This window comes from Syngnathus acus, chromosome 1 (assembly GCF_901709675.1).
Source record: "Syngnathus acus chromosome 1, fSynAcu1.2, whole genome shotgun sequence".
Lineage (NCBI taxonomy): Eukaryota > Metazoa > Chordata > Actinopteri > Syngnathiformes > Syngnathidae > Syngnathus > Syngnathus acus.
Genome location: NC_051087.1, coordinates 9492379 through 9505228, shown reverse-complemented (window position 1 = coordinate 9505228; position 12850 = coordinate 9492379). Strand labels below are relative to the sequence as shown.

Genomic DNA, 12850 nt, shown 5'->3' with positions numbered 1-12850 from the left:
TTCAGACGTCGTTTTCACAGATGTGACAAGTGGACAAAATATTGGTGAGGGGTGACTGAAATGCCTTTCTCAAAACCCTAAACTAAAAGGATTTCAAATAAAAAACATCATTGTTGCGACTTTGACACGTATCTCGAAGAGAATTGTGTTCAGTCAAATAGATTGTACGAGCTCATTTTAGGGATGGTAATGACAAGGACATATTGTTGGGCATCTATCAAAGCACACCATCAAGCACTGCTGTCAAACCTTTCCGTGCTGATTGCACACAATTGATTTGCAATTTCTCACTCATCTACCAGCCAATCGCTATGTCTGAACCTCTTTTAAAAGGAGCTGTTAGACTTGACACTAATCAATACACTAGATGGGTGTTAAATCATTTGAAACTTTTTCCTTGTGTTTGTCAACTTTTCAACTTGAGTGACCGCAATTCTGAGAGCAAAACATTTGTTGCGTTAATCAATACAGCCTGTCTTTTGCCTCACCAGGGAACGAGGAGTGTGGCTCGGATTGAGCGACGTCACGTCTCCGGGAAGGCTGCGCTGGGTCAACGGCTCTGAGGCCCAGAATGGAGAGGAAGGCCTGCCACCTCGTTTCCCAATCTCCCGCGGCAATTTTTGTGTATCTCTTGATCAGCGTGCTCAGACCAGTTTGCACCCGTGCAACACTAAGCGGGCATTTGTCTGTCAGTATAGCCCTCAAGGTAAGTTTTTAAAAGTAGAAAAGTTATTATGACGCACTGGAATAATGAATAAATGTGTTTTTGTTTGCTTATATAACAATAATAAGGATGGCCAAAATCAGCCATTTACCAACTTGTTAACTGCTGGTTAATATTTGTGAGGACTTGGAATGTTTTGTATCATCTCCCCAGTATTTCAGGATTTTTAATATATTTAGCCCACTTTTGGCAACTCTCCTGCATACTTCAGAAACTGTTTCTTATTTTTAGAAATTGAATGCATTTCTGGTTTGGTTCATCGTCTTATTTCCTTTGTTGTTGTTTTTTCCCCTCTAATAGTACAAATTCCAGATGGAGGGCTCCACATGGTTGGCCTGGCAGTCTTTCCTTTCCATAATTCATTGCTTCTGGCGCATATTGCTTCACTCTCTACTGCCCAGACAGCCAGCACTGGCATCGAGGTGAGGAGGAATATCAGCGTGTTCTAGTCTCATCAAATCTTCTTCCTGACGTGTTTCTATTTTGTTATGCTTCTTCTTCAGTTGCTGCTGTTCCCGGCGCTGAGCTTTGTTCATGCGGGTCGTCTGTCTTCCCTTGAGTTTGTCGTGCAGGAGCGTAGCTCACTCGTCCACATCCGATTCCAGATCTACCGCCCTCATTGTAATTATCCCGGCTCGCATCTGCTCCTGCCGGGTGAGTCTCTCCCTCGAATGAGAATGAAAAATATTCCTGCTGTGTATCAACCGGTGCTAAGAAACAAACCTGTGCTCACAAGTTGTCTTAAGTGGTTATGGAGGCAAACTTTGAATGAACAGCACCTCCTGTCCTTTTTCCCCATGCATCTCTATGAATGTGCTGAAGGAAGAATAATGATGTGATGATTAAAAAAGTGTAATGCACGCTGCCAAACATGATTATGCCCCTCCCACATAGCTAACCAAAATATTAGGAAAACAGAGTTTCTCACAGCATCGTTGATTTCACTTGTTCTTTTTAATACAGGGAGAACAGTGACTGTGTCAATCCTAAAAGAAATTCTCATCTTTATGGACTTTCTGATACATTTGTTTTTGTATCATTTTGTCTATTAGTATTCTCCAATGTTAGTGATCCTAAAATAAATTGTGTTCTGCTTTAGGTTGTCATGGTCCAGTTTGCGCACCAGTGGCGATATGTGTTCCAGAGGTCTCCAGAAACGCCGATCCGCCCTCTTGCCCTCGATTACAACAGTGGTGTCCATTCCAGCAACAATGCCTGGACCTCTCTAGTCCTTGTCAGCCATCTTCCTGCCCTAATTGCACCGAAGGTCAGCACCTTCCTCTTGGTGCTCTGAGGCCTCGCTATACTTTGCAGGACGAGGTGGCCTTCACACTGCCTGCAGGACCAGCAGCAAATGTTCTGGTGAGAGAACGTTATTTTTAGTCAGCATTTTCAGTGATTGTCGTAGGATGGGAAATGTTTCAAATGGAAATAGCTAATGACTTCCATTTGACACTGTTTACGGGGAGATCGGATAAACAGCTAAGAGATTGCAGCTGTTCGCCGGTCCACTGCAAAGAATCAAGTTGAGCTGAGTTTAGCTTTTTTAATAAAGGGTACCCTCAGAACTTGACACAATCCTTTCAGGACACTTTTCAAACTCTGATTTGTTGTGACTTTTAATTAATGTTAACTATTGGTAATAATAGAAATTGAATTCAACTGTTGCATAAAGTTTTGGAATATTGTTGCCAAGTATGTTGTTTTCATAAACATTACAGCATCGTCAATGTCAGAAATATACGAGCAGCTGGTGTTAATATAAAAAAAAAAGGCCCTGAATCTTACCATTGATGTAATGTGGATCTTCTTTTAACATCCACTGGCTTAAATCCCACTTTTCTCAGGTGCAAGAGCAGTTAGAAGACCTCTTGGTTTCCGCTGGCGACGTCATTGGCCTTCAACACGACGCTGACCCAGGCTCGCTCCTTCGATGCCAGTCCTCGCCAACCTCACCGTGGCGACAGCTTGTTTTAGCCCTCAACCATTCCGAGTGGATCATGATGAACACCAGCAGAGAGTCGGCAGACATTTCAGATGGCCACAGTGTTGACCGTCGACCCCATCTTGACTTGGACTCCCTGCTGGAGGCTGGTGAGGGAGAATGGCTGGAGCAAGTGGTGTGCCCCATCAGAGTGCTCTATGTGGGACACAGCGAGATCTCGCTGCAGGGAGCGCAGCTGTCTGCCGGCCTGTCCCAGCCTGGTCTCTACACCCTGCAGGTAAGACACAAAAGTATGCCAGATCTCAGCATGCATTTGACCCATATCAAACATAGCGGGGGCCACACACGCAGAATGTCTACTATGACTCATACCAGTCTTAGATAAAACCAACAATCTGAATATTACATTCGTAATAAGGTTTGCAATAAGTGAGCTGACTTTGTTCACTTTATTTCAGGTGACCTCTGCTGAACCCTCCTATAGAACCTTCGCATCATGCCCGTTGCAAATTATTCCTCCTTTGGGGTTGACCATTTTACACCCGCCTCTCTGGAATGGAAGCCTCTATCTGCAGTCCAACAACACGCACGTGCTCCTCCATGTCCAGTCCCGATACACCACAAGGGTATCTCAACGAGGAAGTAATCACAGTGTTACCTTTCAGCCAAACTGTCCTTCAAGTTTTTTAGCCGGCAGCCCCACACTGTGCAAGCCCAGCTCGCGTTCAGCGATGGAGGTCACAGAACCGAGCCAGTACGCAATAGTGGATCTAAATTTAGCGGCAGAGGAGCAAGAGGGGCTAATTCAGGTGGAGCTGCAAGCCTATAATAATCTGACACAATCCAGTTTGACTGTGATTGTTCACGTGGAAGAACCACTAAAAGGGTTGGTGGTCCAGCCCTATCCCGCTCACAGGGTGCTGATGGAATCAGTTGTGGTGAGTTTGATAGTTTTATCTTTACTTCTGCTTTGTAGTTCATGTTGGTTGGGTCATCACCCTAACACGTTTCTGCTCATTGTTAGAGTTACACCGCATCAGTGCTTGAAGGCTCTAATCCCACATTCAAATGGACTGTAGACGACAAGCCCTACTTTACGTATTACAACACTGTCCTCAATGTGATCTACCAGCATGCTGCCATCTACAAACTCACAGTGAGTTAGTTTACTTTGCATGTTCAAGGTCTAATCCAATAAAATCCAATCCAATACTGATTTACTTTTAGATAATCTAGGAAATGCAGGTAACTGTATTAGGCGGGGCATCTTTTTTATTTTATTTTTTTATTTTTACACAAATGATCTTTCTCTGTAGTTTCTTTGGGTGTAAATGTTGCTAGACATTTCTTCATGTGCCGTATTTTGATTGCTTGACATTCTAAATCAATCACATCTGTCATTTACATTGCAACCACAGTGGTAGCTATATCCATTATTCATATCTGTTTCAATTTTCTGCCACATTTACATTGATGTCACAGTGGTAGAAATATCCATTATTCATTCCTGATTCAATCTTCAGCTTCTCCTTCTATGATGCATATCCGAATTGGGCTATTGCCATCTATCTCTTCCAGGTGACGGCGATGAACCACATCAGCAGTCTCACAGAGCATTTCAATGTCACTGTGGACCACCTGCAGCCCATGACCAACCTCACAGTGAGGGGTGTTCCGCATGTGGTCCCTCAAGGCTCCATTCAGACTCTCACCGCTTCTGTGCTCGTGGACATGTCCGTGTTGGCTACATTTCGGTAAGAACAATACGATGCAGCTTTATTTTTGGAGCGCATTTTACAACAGCTGCAGCTGTACCAAAACACTTCATATACAGTAATGGGACAACCACAAAGTCGGTGAAAATAGTCAATTGAATTTGAAACACAAATTAACATAAAGTCGAAAGCCAAGGACTAAAAATGGATAAAAAAATCACTCTTCATTTTTCTTCCTCTTCTGTTTGCCTTCCTCTTCATTCTTTTTTTTTTGCTCTTTCTCCCAACTTTAGATTTATAACCATGTGGTTAGAGTAGATTGCTGCTGACTCAGATTTTCCCCTCTACTCTGCTCGCCTCTTTTCCCTGTACAGTTTCTTTGGTTTCTTCCACTTTTTCCACATTGACTTTCCGCCGGCTTCACATAACCACTGTCCTCACTGTGGGCTTGTCTTTCTCTTTGACTCCCACCGCTCTTAGCCGTCTCGGTCCAATGAGACTTATTGAATTTCCACTCCTCCTCATCCAAACTCTCCATTGCCTCGTCAGAGACAAGTTCCAATTTCCAGTCAGCATTTGACTCTGTGTGTGCGTGTGTGTGTGTTTTGATGGAAATGGTCATTGTGGGCCAAATTCATCAGTAACCCATTTCATTTCATTTTGAAAATTCAACATCAAATTGCCATTTTCCCTGCTTCAGATGGTCTTTCGGTGATGGGGGATATAAGGAGTTTGAATTTAAGCCTCCCTACGCACCATCCCTTTTTCAGCCAGGCTCCCCCAATCAGGTCCTCCTAAGCAACAACATCACATACATCTACTCCCAGCCAGGTATCCCAATGTCCTTCTTTAAGGGAGATAACACCTCTTGACACTTTTGATCACAATGCAAGTCTTTTAATCCATTGTTTTTATTTTCTGTCTCCAGGAATATACACTGCACTGGTCTCGGTCTCCAATCGTTATGAGAACAAAAGTCAGAGCATTAACATGAGCGTCTACAGTATGCTCACTCATGTGGATATACAAACAGAGCCACGGCTTCTCCTGGCTAGCAAATCTGCAGTTTTTGAAGCTCACCCGTTGCCCTCACCCTATGGCATCCACTACGACTGGAACTTTGGAGACGATACCGATCAGTCTCAAGGTCGGCGAGTGGCACACACCTACACACGCAGTGGTGCCTTTAATGTCTGTGTGTCTGTGAATAACACCATCAGCTACACCAGGGCCTGTGCTGAGTTGTTTGTATTTGAGGAGATAGAAGAGTTGACAGCGGAAAGCTCCTCTCCATCAGAACTCCATAGTCCCACTTTAGTGAAAGCACACCTTGCAGCAGGGAATAATATCACGTGGACATTCTCCATGGGTGACGGCAGCAGTTACACTACATCGGAACCCCACGTGTCACACATCTATGCTAAAGATGGCAACTACACAGTGAATGTGACCGCTGCAAATGCCGTGAGCTCCGGCTGGACGCTCCTTACAGTGCAGGTCTACGTGTTCCAAGTTGTCAGGATCGAGCCGTCCGGATGCGTCCAAGAAAGGACCCCCGTTAACTTTGATACGTGGGTGTCTGGCAATGTTTCCGCAAGCCTTTTTGAATGGAGCTTTGGAGACGGAAGCCCTAATGAGACACATCTAGGGAACCCTAAAGTCTCACACACCTACAAGGCAAGCGGGAACTACTACCTTTCTCTTAATCTTTCTCGTGGCATCAACAAGGCTTCCAAGGCCAGCTTCTTCAAATGGGTGTGCGTGGAGCCAGCCTTAACCAGCATCAACTTTACCCTCGAGAAAACACACTATGCCGTCGGAGAAGAGATTCGGTTACGGGTCAGCGCCGAGCCAGAGTATAGTTACAGCTATCAGTGGAACTTGGGTACTGACGAAGAACCTTTGCTGATTCGTGGCTCTGGCAATCTCCTGACAACATATAAAAATCCAGGCCATTACATAGTGACAGTAACTGTCTCCAATAACATCTCAACAAGTAATTCGAGTGTTCTGGTTGAGGTTCAGATGCCCATAGGACCCATTCTTATTCTACATAATGGCACGAAATACAATTACCTTACACTTAGGGAGACATATTTTTTCACAACCCCGGTGTCATCTCCTGGTGTCACTCACACATGGAACTTTGGGGATGGGAAGGTCATCGAGGGGCACAGTGTCCCCTACACGTACAACCTCTCTGGAAACTACAACATTACGCTGACAGCAAGCAACGTCGTCAGCAGGAATCACAGTATTTTACCCGTTGCAGTGCTCTCACCAATTCGTGGGTTAACTGTCAATGCTAGCCTCATAAATGTTCCTCTGAACGCCTCAGTCCACTTTGAGGCTCACCTTTTGGAGGGAGATGATGTGCGATTTTCCTGGATCTTGTGTGACCGCTGCACCTCGATTCCGGGGACCCACACCATGTTCTACACCTTCCGCTCGGTTGGCACTTTCAACATCATCGTGACGGCAGAAAATGACATAGGGACGGCCCAAGCGAGTATCTTCTTGTTTGTTCAACGTGAATTGGAGGGGCTCCAAATTCTACCCGAGGAGGAGATCGGAGTAGGTGGGGACACAGAAGTGGATGGTTGCTGTTTTCCAACAAACCGTGTTCTCCACCTTCATGCGGGCGTAAAAGAAGGCACCAACATGACTTTTACTTGGAACATCATCAGCACACTAGATCCCATTAGCTCAAGATTCAACATCAGTGGCAAGACGGTGGAGGTCAATTTCTCCACGCCGGGGCCGTGTGTTATCGTTCTTCGAGCAGCGAACCTTCTGGGTCAACTGTCCGTTAACAGAACCATCCAGTTCTTAGAGCCAGCCGGAGGAGTGAATCTACAGATCAGCGACAACCCTGTTGCTGTCAATGCTCATACGAATCTGTCAGTTTCCACTTTGGGGGGCTCAGACCTGCAATACCGCTGGTTTGTGAATGGAAATACGCTCCAATGGAAAGAACCCCGGAAGACTCACACGTTTCCCAGTCCCGGGCTATATCTGGTTTCCGTAGAGGTCTTCAATGAAGTTAGTTCCGAGCTCGTGTCTGAGATGGTCAGCGTCCAGGAGGTCATCTCTGGGCTTGGATTCACTGCAATGGATGTGCCTGAGCAGAGTTACATAGCATCAGGGGTGCCTGTCATACTCCACGGGGAAGTGGTAAAAGGGACCAATGTGACATGGACATGGCTGTTTGATGGAACAACAGAAACGGGACAGAACACGTCGGTAGTGTTCCAAGAACCAAAGACAGCCATCGTCACACTGAATGCCACCAATGATATTAGTGAGCAAACGGTTTCAAAGGAATTCTTTGTTCAAGACAAGATTCAGGGGTTAGAGTTACGGGCAAGTAAAAAGATTGCAGTGGTCGGTGAGAGGGTGGAGTTCACCATTTCTATGGCAGCCGGCTCAGACGTTGACCTGATCCTCAGCATCAGCGGAGATGCCACCGTTACCCCGCAACTCAACAAAACCACCAATTCATATTCACATATTCACATATTCACCAGAGTGGACACCTACATGGTCAACCTCACTGCTCGCAATCAGGTAAGGCCAACTCACCCCAAAACAGCACCATTGAAAACACCTGAAATAATTGTTGTTTGTTTTGTACAGGTGAGTTTCAAGAGGCGACACCTCCAGGTTGAGGTGATGGAGCCCGTACGTGGACTGTCTATCCAAGGAAGCAGCGCAGCAATCCCTGTTGGTGTGGAGAGATTATTTTCCGCCAGCATCATGACTGGTAAACCTGTTAGCTTTCTCTGGACTTTCGACCTCCACCACCTCCACAAGAAATCACATATTGGCAAAGAGGTAAAAAAAAGTCCAAATGTTTCATATTCATAGTCATCAGATCTAAAACTAAATTCTCTCTCGGTCTCATCCCACAAATCAGGTGCCCTACAAACCAGAAGAAGCAGGTTTATTGACCATTTACCTGAAGGCCTTCAATGCATTGCATGCTCAGAACATCACCAAGCACATCCTTGTGCAGAACTTGCTGATGGCCGCAGTCCTACATGCAACACCTCAGGACACCCTGGTCAATAAAACTGTCACTCTGGTGGCTGCTGTCACACCCAGCTCCAACCCGCTAGACTGTTTCTGGGACTTTAATGATGGCTCGACTTCAGTTCACACCAACACCACAACCGTGGGCCATGAGTACAAGAACCCAGGAAACTACATGGTCCAAGTATGTTTCATACATGGTTCGGACCATGATGTAGATCTTTAGCAATGTTTGGGGTCGTCATGGTATTTATACTTTTTCTCTCCGCCAGGTTAACTGCAGTAATCTGGTAAGCTTCGTGTTGGCCCAGGTTGAAATAAACATCAGTGTCCTGGAGTGTGAGGAACCAGAGGTACAAGTGATTCAAGCTCCCCGCCTCGCCATCTGGAGATCCCAGCCCACTTTTGTTGAGGCCACTGTGGACCTGAAAGGCTGCATGATATATGGAGCACAGTACTTGTGGCAAGTTGTCACAAAGCCATCCTGTGACCACCTTCTTCACTCTGGGGTCTTGTCTGATCCCTTTCAGCCATTCCCAAATACAGAAATCCCTCTCCCAGTGGAGGTGGATGTGCGGCGGCTACAACTGTCGTTGCCCAAGATGGCATTGGCTACAGGGAACTACACTGTGGTGTTTTCTCTGTTATATGAAGGCGTGCCATTGAGGAAGGCAGCCTGTCTGCAACTTAGCGTCATGGCTGCAAGGTCAGTAAGAAGAACACGTTTTTTTCTACTACTTCTGGTTTCATTGATCATCAGTTATGGGTGGGTCATCTAAAAATACTGGGGTATTTCAGAAACTGTATTTATGTTATCACATTTAATTGCATTCTGTTCCAGTATAAGAAAAATGACCCAATAAAACACTGTTTTAGAATAAAAAATGTATACAAACTTATGTAACTGCAGAATTCTCTCCAAAATTACAGGGATGAGTTTTTAGGTTTCAATACTCTAACTCGGAAATTAAAGTAGGCTATATTCAAGCTATTAAAACTTTTTCTAAACCCAGGCGCATCCAATGTCTTGACAACATGCAGGATTTTTTTCTAATTTACACAGATATTTCTGAATTGTGGAAACCCTTCACATATCCCTGACTAAAATGGTAAAGAAAAACAAAAATAAATAGTCTGCTTGCTGCCCATTTAAGAGAAAGAGAGAGAGAATGAGAGAGAGAAAAAAAGAGAGGCCAGTAGCTCAACATATGAAAGTAATGCAGTGTTTTGTGTATGTGTTACGCAATAAAATTAGAGACAGAGATTTACACTGTATAGTTCACATGACATAATCTGAACGCTTGTAAGTTAGTAATAATGCTGCCTTTCACCCTGACAGTGTGAGAGCCAATAAAAACTGATAGCAAAAACGGAATTTGGGAAAGCCTGCAGTTTTTTTTATGTGAGTTTTTTTCCCCTCTGCTGTTTTCTCACAGGCTAATGCCCATCATAGAGGGTGGCACCTACAGGGTGTGGTCCAGGACCCAGGACCTCCAGCTCAGTGCAGAGCAGTCCTACGATCCCAATATGGACCCTGAAAGCCAGTCACTACTCCACTACCATTGGGATTGCCAAAGTACATCAAAGGTGAGAATATGAACGCATAATTCATACATACTTTTAGAGAAGTTTGTGCAATAATTGGGATAAAATAGAACAGTCAAATGTCCTGTCAATGTTCTGTCTGATTGTCAGCATTGTAATGATTGAGCATGATGATTGAATTCCCTTTATGCCTAGTAAATAAACTGCGAACCTTTGCAAGCCTGCAGTTTAATATATGCACATTAGTTGTGCTTGGTTCATTTGTTTAAAAGGGCCGCTAATGTTCCTCGGAGCATTTAAATTAGACTTGCTTAGCGGGCAAATCAACACTCACAATACACGCAATTACAGCATGTTGCTCACGTAAGCAATTGCATATGTGCTCATCTTGTATTGTGTAACATTAACATAATGCTTCATTATTTGCCTTTTTGCTTCTTTCTTTTTTTGGATCCCTTCTGCACATTTGACTTTAATCTAGTGGATAGGAAATTCCACACTTATAAGATGCGCAGTACTTTGCTATTAATTTATAGCTGTGGAGAAGTTATATAATTGTTCATCTGGTCGTGCGTACCGTTGAAGTGAAGAGGGATTTACAATTCACATGTTCCAATCTTTTTTCTTCTTGTCTTGTGAGCGAGAATTCATGTAATGTTTTTCACACTCAACACTTCTTTAACCTCTTGGACCGGAGTGTAAAACCCAGCAGAATAGGTGTGTCCAGCCTGGGTGTGTGCTTGTGGGTTTTGGTGTGTGGTGTGTTTGCGTTATTTGATGAACGCAGCCTGTCACAGCTGGCACCCGGCTACCCGACCTGCCAATTAAATTACATTCAAACATCAAATACACACGTGTGCACGTTTGCATAATGTGAAGTCTTGAATAATAAGTGAAGTCTACTGCATATTGAATCTGTGTCATTTTTTGACCTTGTTTATTGAACATTTATTAAAAACAAAGACAGACGATTAAAAAAAAACATCTGACATGAGTTAGTAATACAAATGGTAAATTGAGCTGTCATAAGACAAAACATAATCATTGAATGATTCGTTTGATTAAGGTGTTAAAGTGAGTTGCCTGAATTTACTGTCAAGCCTAATCTCTTCCTGCAGGGTCCAGAGCACTGCTCCACCCTAAACTTCGGCTTGGGTTCCAGCGGTCCCGTCCTGGGAATATCTGGCTCTGAATTAGAGGAAGATGTTGAATACACTTTCAAACTGTCTATCAGCAAAGATGGAATGACACCAGAGTCCACAACACAAACTGTGAGTGTGCACCTTGCATAAATTTCAATTAAAATCTTAATTTATTCAGGAACCTCTTAGATCCAGGGTGATTATGGGATATGATTTATTAGATGCTTTTGTTCCAATATAGCTCACAAATGTGTATGTACGACAACAGGTGCTGGTCCAGAGCGGTCACATTCCCATGGTATACCTGGAGTGCGTGTCCTGTAGGGCACAGTCCATCTACGAAGTCAGCCAGAACTCCTATGTCTACCTCCGAGGAACCTGCACAAACTGCCAGGGCTTCCATCGCGGGGTAAAAACACACAAGCCACATTGGAACACGCAGACTATCACAATCCTACTGTGGTTGTCTCAGTCAGATGAGGTCACTGCTATTCATTCACAAACAACAGTGAGGTCATTCTTTCCAGCGTCTTCCTCTTCCCATTACTGCATCTCCTCTGTCTTCTGCTACTCCAATTTTTCTGCTGCAGTTATTAGGCAGTGGGTGTGAGACTGAGGTCATTGCATAAGTACAGCCAGAGAGAATAAGTTAGATGATATCCTTACTGAAAGTGGGAAACAATCAGTATGACAAAATACGTGCTGAGTCACTTCAAGTGGCTGGGTGTGCTTAGCCAAATTCACAGCGCATCTTCTCAGGCGTCAAAGTTCGAACAGTGGAAATGCAGACATTCAAGCCTGCAGTGCACAACTTAATTTTTCTCTATCCTCATCAGAGATGGACAGCCGTGACGCTGCAGAACGAGACTCTGATCCTGGACTCCTCCTCGACCACCACAGGAAATGACTGTATGAACCTGGTACTGCGGCAGGGCGTCCTTCGCCACGGAGACTCGTACATTTTCACCCTCCACGTGACCGATGACGCACTGGATGGTGAGGGTGCTGCCTCCATCACCTTGCACCACAACATGCCTCCGGGTGGCGGGGAGTGTCACCTGAGAGTGGGAGGAGACAACGGTGAAGCAGACGGTGGAAGTTGGACCATTCGAACGCTGGTAGACAGAGTGCACTTCAACTGCTCAGGTACATTGCATTTATCTCGTCACAGATCCCGCATTTTGTTTTGGCCAACCATGTGGGACAGTTCAGGGAAAGCCCTTTTGGGTTCTCCTAGAAGTGCACCCCCACTACAAAGAGACCCCGGACGAATTTGTGAATTTGATATGAAAGGACTTGAGAACCCTCTTAAATGCATGCTGGCATGTTTTTCTTTTTTAAAGTTCATATCATAATCTTTCATTCCAAATATCCTTCCAGGTTACAGTGATCGGGGAGTCTCGGAAACACCTTTACTCTACAGTTTGTTGGCGACCCGCTGTAAGGAGGACTACTGTGAGGAGTTCTGTGTGTATAAAGGCAGCAGTCCAGAACATTCGGCCTTCCTTCCCCCGGGCTTCAGCTCGGCTCGACACCGCGTGGCGGTGTCTATTACCGTGGAGGACCTTCAGGGAGCATCAATCACTGCCCTCAACAAGTAAACAAGTTAATTTGAGGTTGAGAATTTGGCGCTGACCACAACAACAACATTTTTGCTGCATTCATTTAACTGAGTTGTGGCTCCATAAAATAATTGGACCTGGGCTTAAACTAGCATAGAATTAGGAGGATTGCTATGCTCTTCATG

General features: G+C 44.7%; 1 protein-coding gene across 2 annotated transcripts in view; it reads left to right on the top strand.

The window, feature by feature from the left end:
• pkd1a (polycystic kidney disease 1a) overlaps window positions 1-12850 on the top strand; it is a 49038-nt gene that overhangs the window by 14913 nt on the left and 21275 nt on the right. For both annotated transcript variants that reach the window (XM_037246179.1, XM_037246169.1), the window contains exons 10-27: window positions 492-706; window positions 1025-1146; window positions 1228-1378; window positions 1824-2086; window positions 2572-2946; window positions 3128-3607; window positions 3694-3825; window positions 4248-4423; window positions 5085-5215; window positions 5313-7951; window positions 8021-8218; window positions 8301-8600; window positions 8689-9122; window positions 9853-10003; window positions 11080-11232; window positions 11372-11512; window positions 11940-12249; window positions 12484-12700. In XM_037246179.1, coding sequence (XP_037102074.1) covers window positions 492-706; window positions 1025-1146; window positions 1228-1378; window positions 1824-2086; window positions 2572-2946; window positions 3128-3607; window positions 3694-3825; window positions 4248-4423; window positions 5085-5215; window positions 5313-7951; window positions 8021-8218; window positions 8301-8600; window positions 8689-9122; window positions 9853-10003; window positions 11080-11232; window positions 11372-11512; window positions 11940-12249; window positions 12484-12700 — 6588 coding nt within the window. The remainder of the gene's footprint in view (window positions 1-491; window positions 707-1024; window positions 1147-1227; window positions 1379-1823; window positions 2087-2571; window positions 2947-3127; window positions 3608-3693; window positions 3826-4247; window positions 4424-5084; window positions 5216-5312; window positions 7952-8020; window positions 8219-8300; window positions 8601-8688; window positions 9123-9852; window positions 10004-11079; window positions 11233-11371; window positions 11513-11939; window positions 12250-12483; window positions 12701-12850) is intronic.